This window comes from Bacillus rossius, chromosome 1 (assembly GCF_032445375.1).
Source record: "Bacillus rossius redtenbacheri isolate Brsri chromosome 1, Brsri_v3, whole genome shotgun sequence".
NCBI classification, from domain to species: domain Eukaryota; kingdom Metazoa; phylum Arthropoda; class Insecta; order Phasmatodea; family Bacillidae; genus Bacillus; species Bacillus rossius.
This window is the reverse complement of record NC_086330.1, coordinates 337,286,017-337,309,494: the sequence shown is the minus strand read 5'-3', so window position 1 is coordinate 337,309,494 and position 23,478 is coordinate 337,286,017. Positions and strand designations below refer to the sequence as shown.

Below are 23,478 nucleotides of genomic sequence, written 5' to 3'. Positions count from 1 at the left end.
TGCATGTGCGGTATCGATGTACATAAGTGATGCTGCAGAGGACTACTCACGTCTCCAGGTACTGGAACACACGGTAGACAGGTCGGCGGTACATGAATAGCGAGCCGTCTTGAACGCGCTCAACCATCATAGTAGCGCGGGCCGGGGGGTCGTCAGCCCACCAGCATCTCCGCCTCCCACCCCGGCGGGCTCCCCAGACCTCCGTCAAGCCTCGGGGGACATCGCCCACCAGTGGTGCACTGCAGTTCTCACCGCCTATACACTGTTCCTCTCTCAACTGTTCTGCACGCTCGCCGAGTCTTCACTCACCACACCAGGCACACCTACAGTGCAATAACCACCCCACTGAAGGTTCCGCAATCTGTTCGCCGCCCCAATGCATCCGCACGGTTACAAACTACAGTCAATTAAAGGAATTTTTCAACGAAGAATTTAACTCAAATGAACGAAGCGTTCTTCTTAATTTCAAATAACTGAGTCTTCGCAGAAACTACGTCGTATTTAGACTTTTGAGTTGTATGTTTCGTTCTAAGCAAAGGTAAACACACACACAGTGACATAAGATTTTCTTACTGCAGACGTAACCAGATTTAAATAATATTTTATTAATGTACCGAGATTATTCTTTTGGATTCGTGTTAAAAGTAAGTGAGCTCATTGTCCGAACATTTACGAAGGAAGCCGTACATTTACGTAGATCCCTGAATAATTGAAGGTGAAATTTTTTAACAGTGCAGAAAACAGACACTAAAAATTCACGCACGTAATAAACAAAGTCGCTATCCCCGTCTGTCTGTTTTTTCGCTTACTTTTAAACTACACAATGAATTTTGATGCTTCACCATAATTTAGAGAATTTATCCTGGAAGGTTTATGTGTATAATACATTTAAATTAAATTTAAAGCTAGTAGAGAAATCTCGATGTTTTGTAATAAAGTCGTAAAATGACGTGATCTTAATCCGCCTAAATTATGCAATGATACACGCCTGCTATAGAGCATCCCACTCTTAGATTGCAGTGTGGAAGTAAATGGGCGCATTCTCTCTCTCTCTAACACACGCCGATTGCCGTTAGCGCTGTCCTTGTTTCTTCGTGCGTTGTTGCCAAACATCAAACGAAACTAAAATTTTATTTTTGGACCAAGCTTTTTTTCATATTGTATAGCATCGAAATACGCACCAGGCAATGCTTATTTTGAATACTTAACAATATTTTAAGTGTCCGAAAAAATAAAAAAAAAATAAAAATTATTCACTGCGAACTGTTTTGAAGTATTCCGAGATGTTTCACATCAAAAAAAAACCTACATGTGTATTTCATTCAGATTTTTTTTAATAATAAATTAATGCCTTAGGACGCCACCGAACAAATGTTAAGACAAAAACTATACAGGTTTCACTTAAATAATTTTTTTAATATATTGAAATTCATTTTCTCACAAACTGACACATCAAAAAGTTGACCAGCGGAAAACTTTTTTTCTATTAAAGATAGATGGGGGACGAAAGCGTGAAAAATGTTCACAATGAATTGAATTAGTTTTTAAAAGCCGCTCCATCTCAATTGCTTCTATAGTTTCCGTGGAAATATCTGTTAAAGATGTGTCTTATCGGTACAAGAGCGCGCTGCAATAGAGGTTTCTCTCACAAGCTGCCGTCGTAAGAGGAAACAGGGTCGTGTGTTTAGATAAGTGGGGTTCTGTCCTGCAAGCAATTTCAAATACATGGCTTCCTTAGTCAACCATGTATTTCCTTAGACACGCATTTATGAAAACCAGCCTGCCAGTTAGTGATGGGCAGAACGGTTCTTTTGACCGAACCGGTACTTTCGGATCAGTTCCGAGAAAGATTCGTTCAGAACGATTCGTTCATCTCGGTCATTTCGTTCTTTTCTGTGAATAGGATCTGGCTCTTTTATCAGGTGTCGTAACTCGTTCATCCTTAAGAGTATTGGCTACGTGTTTGCTTCCAGCCTCCCCTCGTTATCGCGTGACCCGATAACGAGAGGAGGCTGGATCGCGTGGGTGGTTATCTTTATCTACTCTGCATGGGTAAATGAAATTTCAAACGTCTAGTTGTATACTGACTGTTATAAAATTATTGACTGTTGATCGCTGCAAATGCTTCATGCAGTGATTCTATATAATACGGGAGCATTAAATCTAAGAATGTTAGGTACGAAAGTGATCTTTCTTAACTTTAATTTGTAATCGCACTATTATAGCTAGTACTTGAACATTGCTTTTCGTAGCCAGTGAATCACAGTTGCGTATATGAAACAAGATTATTTATATTGTATTACTTTTTAAGTTACAAATATTAATATACAGGCTATTTACACTCTAGAGAGAGTAAAGTGTTTACATGTAGACCAACACATTTAGAGAAAAAAAGACAAAAATTGAATACTAATACTGCGATTTAGTATGAAGAGAGAAAAATTAAGTAGGTACATTAATTAACACCTAAATGGTAAGTGTGAACATTTGTAGTTACTTTCCCTGTTATTTTTAATTCATGTTTTTTTTTCCCCCAAATTTGTGTATGTGAATGTGAAAACGCAATTTTAAACCACTACTTAACAGTTGACATTTTCAGGTATAGATACTTTTCATGTTACCCTATTTTATTTGATCAGTTATCGTTTGCTCTTATGAACATGCTCACGCTGTGATTACTAATTCTTCAGACTCCTGACGTCATCAATCATTTCACGAACGAATCAGACCGGGTGCGTGGCCGGTTCTCTCATCTCGTTCTCTCGTTCTCTCCGCGTTTTCGTTCTTCCGAATCTTTCAAGGTACCGGCTCTCAAAGAGCCGGTTGGTTCTCTCGTTCTCTCGTTCTCTCCGCATTTACGTTCTACCGAATCTTTCAAGGTACCGGCTCTCAAAGAGCCGGTTCTTTACATCGCGAACGAATCGCAAGATTTCGTTCTCTCAAAGATTCGTTCTTTTTGAACGAATCGTTAACGAACGACCCATCACTACTGCCAGTTAGTATCGCGTCTCGCGACGAAGCAACGCGTTGTGTCCAGTGACTCGTTACAGTTCTAATTTTGACAAATTATATATTAACATACGTGATATTATTTTCTACATTTATTTTTATTACGTACATATAAAATATGGAAGATAGAACACCGAAAAGAAATTATATCGGTAGGCTACGCGGGAGGGAGCGCAATATTGTGTTGAATGTATTTGAGTATTTTTCAAAAAATATGAGTGTGCAATGCTATTAAGGAAGCTTACCATTTTTCTAGTCAGCTCTGTGCTACTCTTATGGAAGGGGTATCAACATTGGTCAGCGGTAGCGATAGTGATTAAAAGGTATGTGATGTTATTAATTTCTTAATCAAGTTAACGTTACATTTATCGTATAAATTCCCATGAATGAAATGTGTGTGAACAGATTCTTGTTGTAAGTTAAGTTAAAAAAAAATTCCTTATCGGCACAGCCTAAAGGCGCAGGAAGATTTTGATGATTATATTTCTTTACATTAGAACAAAAAGGGATTTTTATATCCTTACACCCATATTTTCTTCTTTCCCTTGCAGTAATGGTTGTTACAAAAATATTTTTATCGACTCTTGAACATAATATGTAAAATGTATGAAATAAATACGAAGGAATTTAATAGCAATCATGGTACAAAATTTTGAATTATTTTTCTATCCTTCTCAACACCAAGCATATTATCAAACATTGTTTTAGACAAAGTTTTGGAAAATAATTATGATATTTACAAACAATTTAAACAGACTTGATAAGGTGTCTACTAAGGCAGTTACGTTATTTTTGTCCGGTGAAAATATTTTTCGAACCCATGCAGTTATGGCTGGTCGTATCAAAAATTTATTTCGAAAACATTCTTTGGCATTATACGTTAAAACGGATGCGATATTATTCATATTATGGGAGTTGTTGCGATTTTTCTGTTTTTCAAAAAATCTTCCCCATTTCGACCCAATTGTTCGGATTTTTCCCATAACTTACTCGACCGAGAATTTCCATTACCGTATTTTATTTATCATTTTGGACATGACTTGTCCAAAAATACGGCATTTATCGCGCCCATGAAAATGTGATATATATATATAAATGGGATTTTTAGAACATAAAAGAAAACTATAAGAAATTTTCGTCTACAATAGGTAGTTTTTATTTGAAATTTACATAAAAGTGGCATTATTACAAATTTATTTGTGTAATAGTATAAAATATTATAAATTACGATATGATTTCTTAAAATGCTTCTTGTTCGATCCGAATTACAAAGACACACATATCCTGAAAATCGTAATGTGTTAGAGATTTGGCAACAGCGCGCGCCATAAGCCGTGTACTGCAATCTAAAAGTGGAACGGGCTATAGTAAAAATCATTAAAAAGTGCAAAATTTTGACCAGACGTGGAACTGTAGAAGTAGTTTTGCTTCCGCTGATTCCACTAATACCAACGGCTTTAATTCCCGTTAAAACTGTCTTTTTCAATGATGATAAATAAAGCGCAGGGTCAAACTGTCAAAGTATCAGGAATAGATTTAAGCGTAGAGTGCTTTTCACAGAACCGTTACTTCTAAACAATATATGTTTGTGTTGTCTCATGATAAAATAAAAACTGTCAACATTGTTTACGAAAAAATTCTTTAGTTACAGGTAGCACGTGTTAGTACGTATAAAATGTTTTGAAAATACCGGACATTTACGAGAACTTTATAAGAATTTTCTTATTAAGTCGACACGAAGCAACATAAGTAGTATATCGCATCTGTGCAAAGCCGGGACGGGTCGCTAGTATTGATATATTTGTTTCACTTTCATTCAAAAATTTTAATTTGTAACTTAACTGATGGCTGGTAGTGATAAACTTGAATATATATATATATATATATATATATATATATAATTACGTAACTGAAATACAAACGTAACCGTGTCTTTACGTATAGTCTACATTCTCTAGGTAGCGATTATTTTATCACACACATATCGGCCTGACTTCATGAAAGTACTTGCTCTTCTAGAAATTCCTGCAAATCACGACTACCCACGGACTACATAACACATACGTGTTACTCCTACTCGGACAAGACCAGAATGGAATCAGTTGAGAAGTATATGTTAGAAATTACATTAAATTTAAGGTATTTCCGACGTAGAATGCACATCGAATGAACGAGTTGTTCTTCGCAGCACCAGGTACTGGATATTCGTATAAACTAAGCCGGATAACGACTTCCACGTTCTGTGATCTGTTGTCCGTGCTGGCACAACCATCGGTAATCACATTTATTCACGCAAAATAACACGTGTAAAACATATGCGCCAAAGTTTAAGCCAAATTCTAGACTCAGACAAAATAATTTCAACTCACTCCTCTACAGTACTAACCAATCTATCCATTAAACAATTTAAAATATATATATATAAATAAAATATTTTATTTAGGTTTGCAAACCACTCAATATTCAAAAAACATAAAATAATTTCAGGATATTGATTTTATGTTAAGTTATTAAAAAATGTTTTCCTTGTTATTACACGAGATAGATTTATTGGACGAAACGGTGAAATACAATGAATTATTGCACGAAACCGTGATATATAAGAAATTTCAGATATGTCATAAGTTTCTTTAAATAACACACTGCAATTTAATTCGTGGACGGCTAAATCGGCAATGATTACGTGAAATCCGTACAATTGGCAGCACTGCCTTGAAAATGGGTGAACATGCACAAGGAATTAATAAAAGCGATATTGGTATGGAAGTATTGATAGATTCGTTTGTACTCCAACATGTTTTTGTGATTTCGTGTTCAAAATAAGTAAACTCGAGCCAGAAGCCCGTAAATTTACGAATATACTTGTACATTGACAAAAATCCCTCGATAATTTGTAGGGATTTCTCACATTTACGGTAAAACATTTTTAACAGTGTGGGCTGTTGCTCCATCATGAAGACTGGTAATTAATGGAAAACGGAACAACCCAGGGTAAACACTACACGACCCCGTAGCCTGCCAAACTACACAATAACTTCCTTCCGAAATAAACAAAAATAAATAAAACACGTAAGCGAGTCTTTTAGTACTCGGCAGTGATAAATGAAATCTAACCTCGGTAACGAGCAAATTCGTGTGTTCTCATGTTGCAAATACCAATGTAATACGAAACTCGGACATTAAATTTGATATAGAATCAAATAAAATTTTGTGAGCGTTATAAATACAACAAATTGTGTTTTAAACTATATTTCTTGACGCGAATCACACGTAGTTTCAACACCCACAGCTAGAATTCATTGCCGGAGCTGCTAAGTTGACTATAGAATCATTTGATTTGCAGACAGAAATTTTAAATTATTTAATGATATGGCTCCGATAAAATTGAAATAATACCAATCCCCTGCATTGGACTTGATTTTCAACAAGAATTATTATAAAATAATTCCTAGCTTGTTAAAATACATTAAACAGTTTTCCTTTGGCTTTGTGAACTACGATTCGCGCAATCCGCCACATATAGCAGCACCGTCTGTTACACATTTACGTTCCTGGACTTCCGTCACATTCGCGAAATTACTCCAACCAAATGCCGCAAACCGAGAGCTAAGCTGTTACACATGAAAAAAAAAAAACCTTGAAATAGGTCTGGAGACTAACATGTCAACTGCACATGCCAATTTACGTCCGCATGATCTGTGAGAAAACATTTTCGTATAACATGATAATGTAGACGTGCATGTGCCAATAACATTGGATAAACCAACCGAAGCCCTGCTCCGAATGGTCGGGCCGCAAGGGTTCTGAATTTTCATGTAAATGTGTGAAAACAAATTACAGCATGGAAATATAATTTGAATGTATCTCATATACGCTAGCGTTTGCCTTCGACACCTCATTGTCTATTGATCACAGACTAATCAGACTTGTGCTGTATAAAAAAAAACTAAATTCTGCGATGGAAAGTCGTAAAAAGGTTACACAGGGTACAGGAACGGGTAAAAGGAGAAAATATATAAGAGCAGAATGACGCCATCATGGTTTCAACGGTTTTCAGATAATATCAAATTTCTGTCGTTTAATTAAAAAAAATTGGATTCTTTAAAGCATTGTATATAATCCCGCTGTTATATATAACTAGTTTACCCTGTGAAGTCATTGGAGCTTAGTATTGAGTTTTTAATTGGGAAAGACTACAACTGTAAAAATACTGCATATAAAAACTTTACCGCCTTATAAAATCTCATAATTTAATATATATGCTTTAAAGAAAGAAAATTTCCAATACAAAATGATAAAAAAAGTTATGACATATAAAATGTTTAAATAAATATGGAGAATTTCGGTTCGTATCTTTCTCCCATTAACGACCACTTAAGCGATTTCATTTGAATGCTCAATGACGGAAATTTAAAAGCAATATAAATTTTCATGCACTAGTGGCAAAAAAAAATTGCTAAACCTGCCTTTGCTAACCAATTTCACGCGTGCCCACTTGTTGTCGGAGCATGCAATTAAGAAATATGGCACGAAAGTTTTCACCAAGGGCCCTGAAATCACCCAAAACCACGCTGATGACAACCAAATTCCGTATTAGATGGTATCACCACAGCAATGGTCATACCACATTTCTCCCTCTCAAAAAAATAATACAATTAAGAGTAGCATGCTGTTGAAGTGTGTGATACAGTCGTTTGCAAGTTAAACGATCACGAGGAGGCAATTTCACTTGGACTGTTTTTGGCTTAACATTAGAATATATTTAAAACTAAGTAATGCCATATAAATACCTCAATTGTAAACTACCAATGGCGAATCTCCATAAACATGTTTCAAATAAATTAAATGTTGTCATATCCATCAATGTTACACAAACAACGTTGTGAGTAATGCTAAACAACAATAATTTATCAAACTTTTAAAACTACACTATTGACTGTGACCATGTGAAAGACTATCGACAATCGATAGTGATTCAAACCATTAAATCAATACACTATTTAAAATTCATTGATTGTTTCTGTTCGATTAGATAATGGTGGAAAATTCTTTCTACTGCACATTAAATATTAATTCAAATACATTCTGGTTTCAAAACACGAAAGTTTGGTAACTATTTTTTTTTTCCGTGTCCCTGTGTTTTTTCAGGTTTGGGAGTAAATTTTTTTCTCGAATCCCCGAGTTCTCCCGTTTTCCATAATTTCCCTCGTGTGCGGAAACCCTGGAATAAATAATCATTCGGAAGCATTGAAAAACTCGCGGGACAGGCTGGAAATCACACCACGTGGAAGTTTCCGGCCTCGGGCCTCCGCAGCTGGGCTAGGCTAGCGCGAGGCCTCGCGAGCTGGGGAATTAAGTCTTCCGTCACGAGGACGAACCTCATCCTCCTAAACATCACGCGCCTCGTGTGCGTGTGCGTGTGCGTGTGTGTGTTTGTGTGAGCAGAGGCGGGAGTTCCTCCCCCTCTAAATTATCTCATTACCAGTAATTAGGTTGGCGTGATGACCGGCGGAGCACACACGCATCCGTCCAGACGGCCTGATGGCCATTATCAAGCTACTGACACCACCAGCTGCAGTGGTGTCCTGCGCAAAAAAAAAAATATATATATATATATATATGCGAGCGAGTATTTAAGGACTACTCGCCAGTGGTGGTATAAACATCTAGGTAACGAGCAAAATTCATATTGTTCAAGTTGCAAATAAACTTATAATACAAAACTCGGACACGTAGAATTCTTTAAAATGATGCAGAGCGTGATACAAACACTGATAAATAAAACAGTCGCTTTTCAAATACCAAAATTTCTGGCTGCGTATCACAACACATTCTGTCTGCGCACGCCGCTAGAATTCGCTGCCTGCATCTTAAACGTTGCTTGCCACCATCAAACGCAGATAGCAATTGACAGCACGAAACAACAGGAAATTTTTAAAATATTATAATCGGCTCCGATAAAACCCCGGTTTACGACCCGATTTTCGACAAGGAATTTTATTAAAATGCAGCCCACTATGTTAAAATACACTTAACAGATAATACCGGAATTTTATTAAAATACAGCCCTTTTTTTTGCTAAAATACACTAAACAGTTAATACTATAAAATTTCCGCACACGTTTGAAGTTATACTTCTGTGGCATTACTAAAATATTAATCTGAAATATTTTAAAACATATTATAGGACTAAGTATATGCTTGTATATCTGTTTTAGCTTAAACGACTAAATTAGTCTGTACATATTTCCTACAAACAAATCTTAACCTTATTGAGCTAATTCAACAATATTATAATATTATGCTATTATAAAAGTTAAAAAAAAATTCCAGTGACGATAGTTAAACCACAATCCTCGCGGTTATCAAGTGAGCTCTACCCCTGTGCTTTCTATTAAGCATCTTGGGAATTTAGAAATATAATATATATTATAACCATTGTAATCACAGTTTTTAGGTATTTTATAACTTGTGATTTCATTCACTATTTTAGTATACCCAATATATACCAGCGTAGTTGCACCATCATAAAGTTTAATTTGCCACACCCATAAGTTTGGTTATGTCCCCTATTGTTTACGAATGTCACAATATACGGGTCTATATTGCTACACGTAGATCCGCCACCTTCGTGACACATTCCGTTCATCGATTTCCGTTCAATAATTCACCGACGTTTCGGTCGATATTGCAGTCGCCATCATCAGGGAGCAGTTACCTACTGCTCCCTGATGATGGCGAATGCAATGTCGACCGAAACGTCGGTGAATTATTCGCCAAGGACGCGACTACAACCCAGAAGCCAAGCTACTTCAATAATACTGTCAAATGATATAATGCTACGAAACTTTAAAACCTTTAAAAGTGTGAACTCTACTTTAAACAAGAAACATTCACAAGTTGCGAATTTAGTTTTTTTTCTGTTACCCTGGGAAGTATATACAGTTTAAGATGCTCAGAGTTTGTTTTACTTCAGTAACTCACCGTGAAGTCAGAGACAACTTAACTTGAAAACTGATAACATCAATGAACAGTATTGCTTGGGAATCTTACTATAAGTGTGTGCTGTATAGTTGTAATAACATCGTACAATATTACAACTACATTTCTTGACTCACCACACGTAGCTTCAGCATCCGCCACTAAAATTCGCTGCCGGAGCATTTAGGTCGAATATTGAATCATTTGATTACCAGACCGAAATTTTAAACTATATAATGAAACTGTTCCAATAAATGAGAAAAAGACTTACGACAAAAACCAGGAATATTGGGGAATGAATCGGTAATGGCTAGAAATCTGGAAATTTCGAGGATTATTTTGTTAACCGGTTAGATTGTAAACATATATGCCTAATGCGTAAGCATTTCTTTCAATTTTTCGCCACTTCCCTTTCCGACTGTGAGCTAGTCAACTACCAGACAGGAGTAGAGACCGAATCACATCGATCCATTTAAAATAAGGAGAAATATTGGAGTCACAATTCGGCCAACAGGAAAGAAAATGTGGGTAAAGTATTCATGTAGTACAGTAATTAGCCTGACACCAATTGAATTCGCAAAATTTCCGGGTATGTAGTCTTGGCTTATAGAGCACAATGATCCATTCCAGCATTAGCTTCCGGGATAACGTGGGAAAAAAAAAAAAAAAAGACATCAGGACAGCCAAAGAAGGATTCCAACTGCAGAAGATTAAGATAAAACCTCCAGGAATCAACATTTTTGATATCGACTGATTTTGGCTTGTTTTTATGTTTATGTTCACTTTTATTGCTCATTCTTAAGGTGGTTTCTCTATGGCACAGAGTGAAAACCAGCAATGGCGTATGGCCACCTTAAAAAAAAAATAATAATAATGCGAGCGAGTGTTTCAGTACTCGCCAGAGATGTGTAACATCTAACCTCGGTAACAAACAAATTCATGTGTTCTCATGTTGCAAATAAGACTTTATAATACGAAACTTGGGACACGAAATTTAACGCAGCATTCTTTCAAATAATGCCGAGCGTGATGATAAATAGAAGGAAATTGTATGTATTGCTTAACTACATATCTAGACGTGAATCACACGTAGTTTCCGCACCCGCCGCTAGAATTCGTTGCCGGAGCAACTACGTCGCCTATCAACTTTGCAAAGCGTATATATAATGAAACGGCTTCGATTAATGCGAATTTCATTAAAATACTGCTCATCTTGTTAAAATTTCATTAAAAAGTTGTTTGCGCCATCCGCCACGGGAATACCGTCATTCAAGAAATGACCAGACCCCCCAACCCCCCCCCCCCCAAAAAAAAAAAAATGCTGTGTACCTAGAGAAAATAATGTTACACATCAATAATGTTTTAGAGCAGTGGTTCCCAAACTTTATCAGCTGACGACCCACCTTTCCTTATAGGAATACCTCCACGGTCTATCGGTCCATGGTGGAGTAAAAAAAAAAAAACCTTATTCGTATCGTATCCCTTCCTTATGTATACCTATATAATTTACAATCAAATATTGCAAATATATACATATATATGTTTTTTAAGACACCAATTGATTATTGATAGACAATTTGTGTTCTGATTTGAAAATGGTTGAAAAAATATAAGCACTTTGTAGCAAGACAGTCATTTTTTATTTAACAATCGATATGTGTTTGCACCACAATTCGATTTGTTTCGATTTTTCTCATCTTTTCTGATGGTTTATTCGAGTCGCTTGTTTTAGAGTAATGTTGAACGTGAACAGAAGCAACGACCGCCGAGGGGCCTGCATCCTGCTGCACCGCGCCCAGACGCTGCACTCGGCGCGCGCGCACCTATCGATCCCTGCGCCAGGCCTGCGCCGCCCCTGCGATGCGTCATCGCCGGCACAAACAAGCTCCTGCGTGCCGCCCTGCGCCCCGCGCTCCGGCCGAGGGGGAGGGTGGTTTCCTCGTATCATTTCAACACGTCCATCATCCATCTTATCTCGCGGTGGAAGTCATTTCGGGAATGGAACGGAAATACGTAACCACGGTGTTGCCATCTGTGGTGGATGGCGCGAACAAAAGTTCATTAAGCCAAAGGAAAACTTCATATCAACTTCATATTAACGAATTTTAACAATATGGGCATTATTTCAAAAAAATCCCCTGTCGAAAATCTGGTCCAAAGCTGGGTTTTATAATTTTTTTTTCAAGATTGCTTTTTTTTTCCCCCCGCTTTTATCGTCGAGTAGATTCATTATTATAGTCCAAAGTTTCGGTCTGCTGATAGAATGATCCAATGGTCTCAACGTAGCAGCTCTGGCAGCGAATTCTAGCGGCGGTTGCGGAAACTGCGTGTGAATCGCATCAAGAAATGTAGCTGAAAAAAGCAAATTGCTTTATCTTTATCATGGTCGGCCATTTTTAAAAGTAATTTTACGTTATATTTCGTGTATGAATTACGTATTTTAAGTGTACTTGCAACATGAGAGCACATTAATTTGCTCGTTACCGAAATTAGATTTTTACACATCATTAGCAAGTACTGATCGCTCAAATTTGTTTTTATATTAAACTAGTCCCTGTTTAATGTTTTTTTATAAACTTAAAGGCAAATTTTTACAACAGTCCTTGCATGTTCTGAAAGCATCAAAACATGTGGTTTTTTTATTAACCGTTCGTGTGTAGCCTTGTTCTTAAGTTTTTTTTTTAGCATATCATTCATAAATCATTAAAACACACTTTATTTACAAAACCCTGAAAACCTCAGGTTTAAATGGTTTTGGAGAAAATATAATTTCATTGGTTTAGTGAATTATATACCTACTAAAGATAAATAGTTGTAAGACGAGGGCTAGGTACATACGAACGGTTAATCGAATAAACATTTACCTTTAAGTTCATAAAAACTATTAAATGATTACTAGTTTAGTAGAATTTTTTTTATAAAGAATTGGATATGGATATATTACTAATTTATTTGAAAATAATGTGCAACAACATAAAACAATAGAAGCAAAAAAATTAGGATACCATTCCCTGAATCCCTTGGCCACATAAGAACCCTAGCCGTGCGCAGTAATAGGGTTTTAGAAGTTAAATATCTCGAGCATGATTAATAAATTTTACACAATATTGCTTTAAAAAAACTGTACAGTGCTCTGCAAACACTAAACATGGAACCTGTCGGCGCCGTGAGAGGTGGTAAACTAGCCGGGGCCGATTTCATTGGTATCCCATGAAAGCACAGCCCCCAGATTTAACATAATAATTATACTGCCACGCGAGCCAGCAGTCTGCACACGCGCGTTTGAAATATATCTTATTGATTAATATATATGACTTATATCAACGGTTCCTAAAAGGTGTTCCGCGGAACCACGGGGTATGCAGCCGACGGACATTAAACCTAATTTTAAGGCTATTATACATCAAACTATGAAAAAATTTCATTCATCACATTAGATAAGTAAAATAAAAACTTTTAATTCTTAATTATAGTTTATTTTCTATTAGATGATTACAACATGCAGATAATTAGATATCAATAAGGTGCAAATAAAATAAATCTGGTTTGAATGTTCACAATTACTGTCAAATAATTTTCTTTGAAAGAGTTGGGGTTCCTCCAAAAGAAAGTAGATCATAAGATTCCCTGGCCGAAAAAAAAAAGGAACCGCTGCCTTATATACCTCGCAAATGAACGAAATTACAAGATCCTAATCCAGTCTTTCTGTAACTATCCTTACCATCATATCACCCTTATACGTAAAAAAAAAAACTGTACTTGAAATGAATTTATATACAAGTTAATTATAATTATTTTTAAAAATAAAACTTGTTCAGTTAAAAATCTTCATATGTGCGAAGCAGGGTACCACGAATAGTTGCTAATAATGATAATAATAATGCTAACTGCTGAGGATACATGAAATACTGCGGACCAAAAATATGCAATGCTAGCCAAAATGACATTACAGCACATATAAAGAGATTCTGTTTTGTCGTCTCCTCCTCCTTATTCTGGGATGTTTATACGAGAACACACTGGCCGACGCGGGACGAAGAAGCGAGGTTTTTGTCCGGGTTGAACCAGCGCGACACGGCAATTCAGCTGAGAGCGAAGGCATGTCCGCGCAGGGCTGGGCGCTGAGTCGTGACATGGGCCACCCCGAGATTAGAGCGACGAGCGGCCGGCACTATGGTTGCCTGTTGCCCGAAGGGAAGATTTACGAACCGAGATACGCCATCGCGGTGCCGACCAGGGGCAGTCGCCCACGGCTCGCGCCGGTGTTTCCCGTCTTTCAAGTTACACGTCTTCAAGCGCGTCATGGGGGGAAAAAAAATCAGTAATTTTTTTACGATGCGCGCACACCATGCAACAAAATTTTCACAGGATGAAAAAAAAAAAGTACATAAACACACAAATTATAAATGCGCTTTTAAATCTAATATTTTAGTGACTGTTATTGAATACTAGTCCACATCATTAAAAGCATTTATTCATTGTGAATATTAGTGGTAGATATTGTATTTATAAACTTTTTCCAGTGCATTTTCAAGGGTATTTATATAAGTGGAATTATCTCCCCATATGTATAATTTATTTGCATTATAAATTATTATTTAATTAATAATTAAAACTAATAAATTAGAATAAACATGCAGCATATCAGATTGATTTTCATTATTAATTAATATTTATGATTATTTTGCTAAATTAAATTCTTAATTTTATACAGATATTTATATTAACATTGAATACTAAGTACTCATTTTTTTTATTTGACCGAATGCATACTTTACCAATCGTATTTATTATATCACTCCAGTCCTTTTATTATTTTAATACTATTAATTATTTGCATGCCATAATAAAGTTAGTTTTTTAATTACGCCAAGTAAGTGTTAACTCCAAACGCGCCAATTTTTTTTAGTACTTGTTTGTTTAGCGGTATGTTAAAAATATGGACATTTAATGGAAAAAATTAAACATTTATCAACACGTAAATTAAAGTACTGGTCAATAGCAATTTCAATACACGATTTCATACTATAAAAACTTTTATATATTTACTGCCGGGTATAATTACGCGATTTCACCGTAATTTTATCCTAAGCATTTATAAAACTGACACAGGGATAATTTACTAGGAAAGATTGTTAAACAAATTTAAGGTAAAATAGCAAAATAATAGTTTAATCTTAAATTCCGCATCGGCTAAATTTTTAACTTTCAAAGGGAGGTCTTCCTTAAAAATAAACAAGCCATAATCCTGCCAAGTCACGGGTGTTTACAGTATTTAGCCTATAACAATTATTATCTGTCGTTTTATTTTACAATTATGGCTTCGTTAAAGCATAGCATATAATATAATAGAATGTCTGAAATATAGTGAACTAGCTATACAGATATTTTTACCCTACGATATAAACAGCGTTCAATATTGAATTTTTTTTGGAATGACTATAACTATAAAAATACTGTCAATAGACACTATCGTATGGTATTTGAAAATATCTTACAATGTGGTCTCTGGCCCGCCTTCCTGGGCACACACGGTGTGCAGAGCTTCAGGAAAAACAACGCGATTTCAAAACTAATCAAGATATCCGAGAGGGGTCTGTTTACGAAAAGCATTTAAGAATTCACTGAGGGCCGAAAACTACTTTTGATTTCGAATTAAGTTTTTAAACTGTATTTTTAGTAGAGTTAAAATGGCTATAACGTGTGTAAGAGTAATTTTTAGGCGTAAACCAGTATCGATTCTTGAAAGAACTTGGGCCTTGCATTACACCTTTATCTTCATTTCCCCGCCATATAATGTTACGGTCACCCGCTCAAATCTCACAGTTATCCTGTGACGACGAGAAGACTGCGCACCAGTTCAGAGCCTTGCGCTTAGAGGCGCCACCGCGCTAGAAGCACCAGCGAGCGTTGCGCTTATCATCCCGCCTCACTAACACACATACATACACCCCTGACTCAGCGGGTCCCTTAATAAAGTTAAATTTTCTTCATTAAACGATAAAAAAAACTTGTTATGATCTGGTATCCTAGCTGTCGAAACCAATATGGCGTCCTTCGGTTCTTACCTCTCTCCCACAAAGTTTTCGAGCTGGTCGCTTTGCTAAGTGAAGTCCTGCGATACGAGGAAAGGGGTAGATAGGACGCGAAGACATAAAAAAAAAGAATGTGGAAGGAAGAAGGAAGAAGGAAGAAGTACGAAGGAAGTGGCGGGCTCTACGAGCAACTTCCGCTACGCTCCTTTAAAACCCCGTGAATTCACAGGTTGGCCCCGGAAGAAAAAAGAAAGAAGTAACAGCACATCCTGCAGCTGGCGAACTATAGTAAAGATTACCTTCCACTGCTTCCCGACACGACACAGGTGTTCAAACACTGGTCGATGCAGCGCGTGGCAACGTACGCATTACGACATGGGATACTGCGTGTCTTCGCCATGTTTGATCGACACCCAAAACATCGGGCGGAGTGTAGTGTTAGCACTGTGGAAACAATTTCAAATGACCGTATTTTTTTTCTAGTGACTGTTTGACGACGGAAATTCTCATTCATATCTATTAACTAAACCATTTTACTGAAAAATTCATTTTCCACCTTGTGCCGCAATAACAGAACGGCTAAATATGTACTACTTTTTTTTCAATTTATAATGAAAAACTAAAGCGTATTTAGCAAAAAAAAAAACGTTATATTTGACCTTAGATGCTGTAAAAAAAGTATTAAGAAATTCTGATGGGGTGAAATGGATGATTAAACTACGATTGACCCAACTATTTTTTTTACAATGCATTATCTTTAAAAAGCACATAGGTTTTCACTACGGTGATAACATTTTTATATACCGGGTCTCGTCCCGATAACACGCCAGTAACTTAACAAAAAATATGAACTGATGATTTTTTGTGATCATTGTTTTTTTCTGTTTCACAAATTTTTACCATTTTAATACATTATTGTCTGACGCCTGTACAGAGAACGACAGGTCACCTTTACCTGATTTTTTTTTCAGGTTTCGCTGATAAAAAAAAAGAATTTTCAGTAATTTGCAAAACTTAAAAGTTTATACTTGAATTAAATCTATACATCAAAATACAAGATGTTCACTGTTTTAAGCCATAACGGTGAGATGTTGGTTTACGTTTCTTTAGTAATATTTCTATTTAATTTAAAACCATTTCACACATTACCCAAAATTATTTTGTTGTAAACTAAGAGTAATCAATTCTTCAGCAAGAGAAAGTTATCGATCTAAATGTACAAATTAAATTAAATATTATATATTATATTATAATATACATCTTCAATTATTGTTTTCTCTAACAATTAACAATTTTCTCCGACATTTCCATGTTTTGCGAAGTTGCAGAAACTGTTTTACGCTCGATTCAAGACACGAGACCTTATTTTTACATGTGTTTCAGCGAAAATCCAGACTTCGAGAGCTGAATAATGTGACAAAATTAACAAAACAAATACAGGCAGTAGTAGCGCCAGACTAGCTAATCACGTGTCAATAATTATTTTGTTGTTTTTAAAAAAATGTTCAGCTAGCAAAGGCTGAATGTACGCTGAAAACCCCCGTCGAAAAAAAAAAGTTATCAACGTATGTTGAACCAAGTGTATACATGCGCTTTTTTCTTTCAAGCAATCGCAGTAGTGTTGCGGATGTTCGGTGATGGAAAAAGAGGGGGGAGGATGAGTTAAGGGGGGGGGGATGAGTGGAAAAGGCGGAGGGGAGAACATCCGCAGCGAGAGGGAGTGTTAGAGTAAGAGGGGAAAGAGAAAAGGGTGGCAGTAGGGGTAATACAGGTACTAAGGGGGGTATTCCAAGTCATACGGGTAAAGTAGCGAATAAGCACCACCTTATTGGATACTGTAACCTAACTCGCAGACCGTATTCCAGAACCGTCAATAAACTGTGCCCTGCACGAGGCTAGAAACTGATTTCAATTCATTCTAGCAGATGTTTGGCAACCATCGATACATTTGCTACGCCAAAAATCCTACAGATAGCAGCACTATCGCGCGAATTAAATGGTGTAATTGAATTTTTTCCAGGGCAATTTAGCTATCATAAAGTTTCACTTGGCACACCAACACGCTTGGTACGTCCCGCGATGATCACAAAAATGGCTATACACGGGTTAGTGGCGCCTGACGCGGTTAAGGTATCTAGACGAAATCAACGAAAAAGTGAGCTATGCGCATGCGCGGAATTTAGGCAACAGATCGGCAACGGATAGGAAACCAAAATCCGTTACCCAAAAGGGCTGGCCGTGTCCTATCGTGCACTAGGAATATGGTTAGGGGACAGATGCAGCTTAGTCAACACCTAAACCCTTATTTTTGTGTCTTCGAATACCAGCCTAAGGATTTAAAAAAAAAAAATATATATGGACTATGAACATACGCCATCGCTGGTTTTCACTGTATGACACAAGGCAACCACAAGAATGGACAGAAAATATGATTAAAAAACACAGAGACATGTCATTAATCAAGCTTACCCATTGCAAGACTCACTCAAAAAAGGTAATAAGGACCCGGCACACCAGCTCGTGATTATAGTAACTAATTGCATTTAGATATTAGTCTTAGTACCAGTTATTTGTTTTTCCAGTTTTCATATGAATTGCACCTATAGGCTGGAATCCGGATTAGGGACAATAATTCAGTCGCCCACACACGCACACCCAACCAAATTAATGCGGACAGCAATATCCAAGCTCCGGCCCCATGCTTGGTAAAAAAACTTTCTGTCCAGACCAACTCTTGTCCTGGACTGAAACTGCTTGCTTAATGCATACCATACTGCGCAACGCATGACTGGGCCCAGGGTTTTCCCAATATCTGTGCAGGTTTGACCCGTGTCTCAACTTCCTCTGGTTTAAGTCTCGATTTGGGATAGGGGAGTTAGTCATGGCATAAACCACTGGCATGGCTGGTCAATCTCCATTGAGCATACGATGCACGCTACCGTTCCTGCATGGCCTGAGACGAACTTAAGTATTCCCTGACCCAGACCCCTTCCAACCATACATACATACTTACGATGGACTCTCAATGATCCGTCACCCATTCATCCGTCAACAAGTCGAGCGATTCACCATGATACGCACGTACGACAAAATCCTTTTTTTCTGCCCATTTTAATGCTACCAACAGACTAAAATGCTTAAATAGCAGTGAAAATTTATCTTGTATAGGTAGATTATATTGACGATAATTAAAGTTAAAAACTTATAAATCATTAAACCCAATTCCTTTCGCTCTGTTACTGATTAATATATTTTCAGTTCTGCCATACGCAAGTCTCGGTCATTTTTTTTGTATTAAGCACCAAACTTTAAAATATCTTCAAAATTAAGTAAAAAAAAAACATTTAATGGCAGCAGCGAAACTAATAAACAAGCTGCAAAAGCCTTTTAAGATGGCAAAGGTTGCCAGCAGTACTTTGCTAGAGGTTATAATTTCGTCCATATTCGTCCGGCTGGTCGTCGAAAGTTATAAAACTTTTGAGGAACGGAAGGATGGAATTTCTAGGGGCTTCTGATTGGCTTAAGGTCACGTAATTGGCGGACGGATGGGAAAAGGATAGACCATTGTTGAGTCCCGCTTTAGTTTCAAGTTAGGTTAGGATATAAATTTAAAAAAAAAAAGAAAGGAGGGCTGGTAGGAAGTCCTGAATTCATGCTCAAAGAAGGGCGGGGTAGCAGGTGGTATGGAGCAAGAGGGTGTAGGGGGGATGGAAGGGGCAGGAGGGGGAGCGGTCCGGCGGGACGCTGTGCGGCGGGAGTGGTCGAGCCGGCGACCTCGAGTCGTCCTGGATCGATCCCGGGTCCAGCGGCGACGGGCGTGGCCGCCTGCCGGTGACGAGAGAAATACTACTATTGTTGAATAATCGGTTTTTAAAATCGATTCTCTGGAGATAAATAATGGTTTCAGAAACAGTTTTTTTTCTGTACCTTAAAGACGGGCAAATACACGGGTAAACAGTACTGAAAAGAAATAGTAATATTTGTACTCGTGCGTTATTTACACAAATTATTTTAGTTTTAATTGATCTTGGTATACGGAATTTGGTGGGAGTAATTTCGTGAATGCATGCGACGAACCAAAGTTCACAAAATGAAACTTTATAGTACTAACTGTTTAGTGAATTTTAACAAGGTGTGCAGGATTTTAATAGAATTCCTTAACGAAAATCAGGTCCAAAGCAGGGTTTTAGTATTTTTCAGTCATTTTAGTTTTTATCGGAGCCGTTAAAACTTTCTTTCTGCCAATGGAATGATTCGATAGTCGACGTAGCTCCTCCGGGAGCGTATTATAACGGCGGGTGCGGAAACTACGTGTGATTCGAGTCCAGAAATGTAATTGAAAACTCAATTTGCTTACATTTATCACGCTCGGCATTATTTTTTAAGAGCTTTATGTTACATGTCATGTACGAGTTTCGTACTATAAGGGTATTTGCAACATGAGAACACATGAATTTACTCGTTACCCAGGTTAGATGATACACATCACTGGCGAGTATTGAAATGTTTTTTTTTGTATTTTTTTATTTTTAGCATTTATCAGTAAATTATAATGTATACTGTGAAAACGGACAAGAATATATTACAACTGTGCTTGGATGGAGCATGCTAGGGGACGTAGGATCTATAGGATATAACCTTCATTACAGATGAATTGGTTTATCTAATTTTCTCCATCGACACTGTAACTAGTGGTAACTCCGTCCACAGCCGAGTTGACCAAAGGATGCTGGGATCTAATCTGATTATACAGAAGAGGGTGAAAACGATAATCACAGACACGCGACCTTCTACACCATTATTTTACACTCAGTGAATATCTGTTGAACATATTATCCGCAGACAACAACAAAAAAATGCAAAAAAGGCATGGTGTTAAAAATTTAGAGAAAAAGCCCTTAAATAATAGTAATCATGAGAACATGCGAAAGACATCAACATCGTGCATGACAAAAAAACCTTAAGGAAAATAAGTCCACTTTTTCTTAAACCCTCGAACTCTAATCTTCTTGAAGTGTAACATTTGAATGATTGGACAATGAAATGGGTTTGGTTTCCTCCGATAGTACCAATAACTGGTAGAGAGAATTCACACGTGTATTCTTTTAAATTCCATTTCAAAGTTTTATGTGTCGTACCATCTTCAGCAGCGCTCTCTAGAAATGTCCGTTTAAGCATTTTCTCGCGCCTGCTGGGCTCTACGCCGTGACTGCGCACCGAGGTTGCCAAAGGTCTCCGACGGAACTCTGCCTAGCACTGCTTCGCTGGACGTGTTCCAGTCCCTCGCTAGAAGCCACGCCAGCGTAAATGCCGTCGGAGCTACTACCAGGGTTTCCACACAAACCTTTAATAAAAATTTCCCTAGCCTTTTCCTGACTTTCCCTAACCAAAACTTAATATTTACCACACTGTTTACTTTGATCATTTTTATATATTTGCAATTTTCTCAACGAAATAAAAGAAAATCCAGCTTACACCGTCTCCACATCTGGCTTAGTTTTCTCTAAATTTTCTTTATTTCAAACATAATCTTGTATATAGAAATAGGCTATATGAAAAAAAAAATGCTTTCAGTCTGGGCAGACTACAACATGACACTTTCCCCCTCAAATTACTCAGTGAGGAATTTCAATGACTTTTCCTGGAGTTCCAGTAAATTCCATGACTTTTCCCTGACCAACTACAACTTGCTTGACTTTCCACTGACTTCACAGAATGTGAACATTCTGTACTCAGCACTCCCGTCTTTGCCGACGCCTACCGTTTTAACCTAGCGCGAACTCAGCCAAAAACAGCCCATCGTGGACTGCGTGGTGGTGTAAACTGAGAAAAACATACAGTCGAAGAAATCAAAATGCTGTACCCATAACCCTAACAGACTATCAATATATGTGAGATGGTTGGGGATCAGCTGGGGTAAATATACCACCATAGCAGGGTATCTACAAATACCTGGCAAACCAATCTCAGGGTATTTTGTTTTTCAAGTCCTTTCAATACAAATTTCTCACACATTTTTACATCACGGGGTCTTTTTAAATATGCAATAAGCAAAATTAAACAAAATACGAAATTGATCTACTATTCGCAAGAACGTGCCCACACTTTGTTAGAAAGACAATACCTTTTCTGAATTAATTCCCATATAACATATGTTGATACTCTCCAATTTATTTTGACACCATAAACTGAAGTGAGAAGTCAAATACAATGCAAATTGCAAAAAAGGCTGCTTTAAATTCAAGTTTAGTGACTTCAAGAACCTTTACTGTTTATTTCGGGACTTTTACGTGAATCCCGTGAGCTATATAGACATAACTGTCCCTACCACACACGGGTCTCTAATTAAACACGATTTAAAATGATCTGCATTTGGATCACGCTGGTATTGTAGTTTTATTACTGGTACGTTGTGAAACTGTTACAGAACTAATCCGTCGTCGATTCCCTACAAATTTTCCTCAGTATCGCGACAGGAGAATATCGTGTCAACGAACTCGCGGTGAGAAGTGACAACGGCCCCGCATAAGGTTCGGACTCACACACACCATGTTGATTTTTTTAACGTGACGTCTAATAAATCGATGAACGCCGGCTGCACGCACGAAAAAGTGTCCCGTTACGCACATTGTCCCGTTACGATGTGTCCCGTTACGCTCATTGTACGCTTGCGCCGCATCTATCTCTCTTCCACTCGATTGGAACAACCATCGATTTGACTTTTTCGAGGGACATTAAACTTGAAACACTCCCATTCGTTTCCTACTTTTCCTATCATCGTCCTATCCTTAACAGAATAACACAGATTGGAAGAAGTTAAATAGCAAACATGTATAAAAGTTATAGTTACAATAATATCTTCGTTAAAGTAATAAACATGTTTGAATTAATGAGTGCAAATAAAAGTATATTTATCAATTTAATTGTAGATTTCATTTCACTCCTTCTTTGTATCCATACAAAATAGTGATAACTCAATAAAAATGATTTAATTTTATTTATAAAAGTATGCAATCTTTTCATCAATGTTTTGTTATGACGTTGTCACGTTAAACTATCGTCCGTAAACCGACTTTACAGACAACCAATTTTTTGTAATTGTTATCTACTGTCTTCTTCTTCTTCTTCAAAAAAGTCAACTCAATACCTCCCTTGCATTTGTTGTTATACTACAATTATTTTCAAACAGATTCACTTTGTGTAATATCATGGGTGTAAAAAGGCGCACAAGTCTTCGCAATTACCATCACTTGCGCGACTTTTTACACCCATTATATTTCACGGTGTAAAAATCTGTTGAAAATACTTGTAGTAAAAAAATGCAAGGGTGGTATAGAGTGAAAATTTTAGAAATAGTCCCCAAAATAAACGTAACAACGGAAAAACGAAAAAAAAAAATCAACATGGCGTGTGAGAGCGAGCCTTAAAGGAGATGGTTTATTTCAAAGAGAGC

General features: G+C 37.1%; 1 protein-coding gene across 4 annotated transcripts in view; it reads right to left on the bottom strand.

Annotated features, from left to right (window-relative positions):
* Positions 1–23,478, bottom strand: part of LOC134528097 (focal adhesion kinase 1) — a 386,174-nt gene that overhangs the window by 315,712 nt on the left and 46,984 nt on the right. For 2 of the 4 annotated variants that reach the window (XM_063361351.1, XM_063361355.1), the window contains exon 2: positions 51–323. The exons of 1 other annotated variant lie outside the window; for it this stretch is intronic. In XM_063361351.1, coding sequence (XP_063217421.1) covers positions 51–130 — 80 coding nt within the window. In that variant the 5' untranslated portion in view covers positions 131–323. Of the gene's footprint in view, positions 1–50; positions 335–23,478 lie in introns of those variants that run through there. One more of the 4 variants, XM_063361352.1, reaches the window with a different exon arrangement.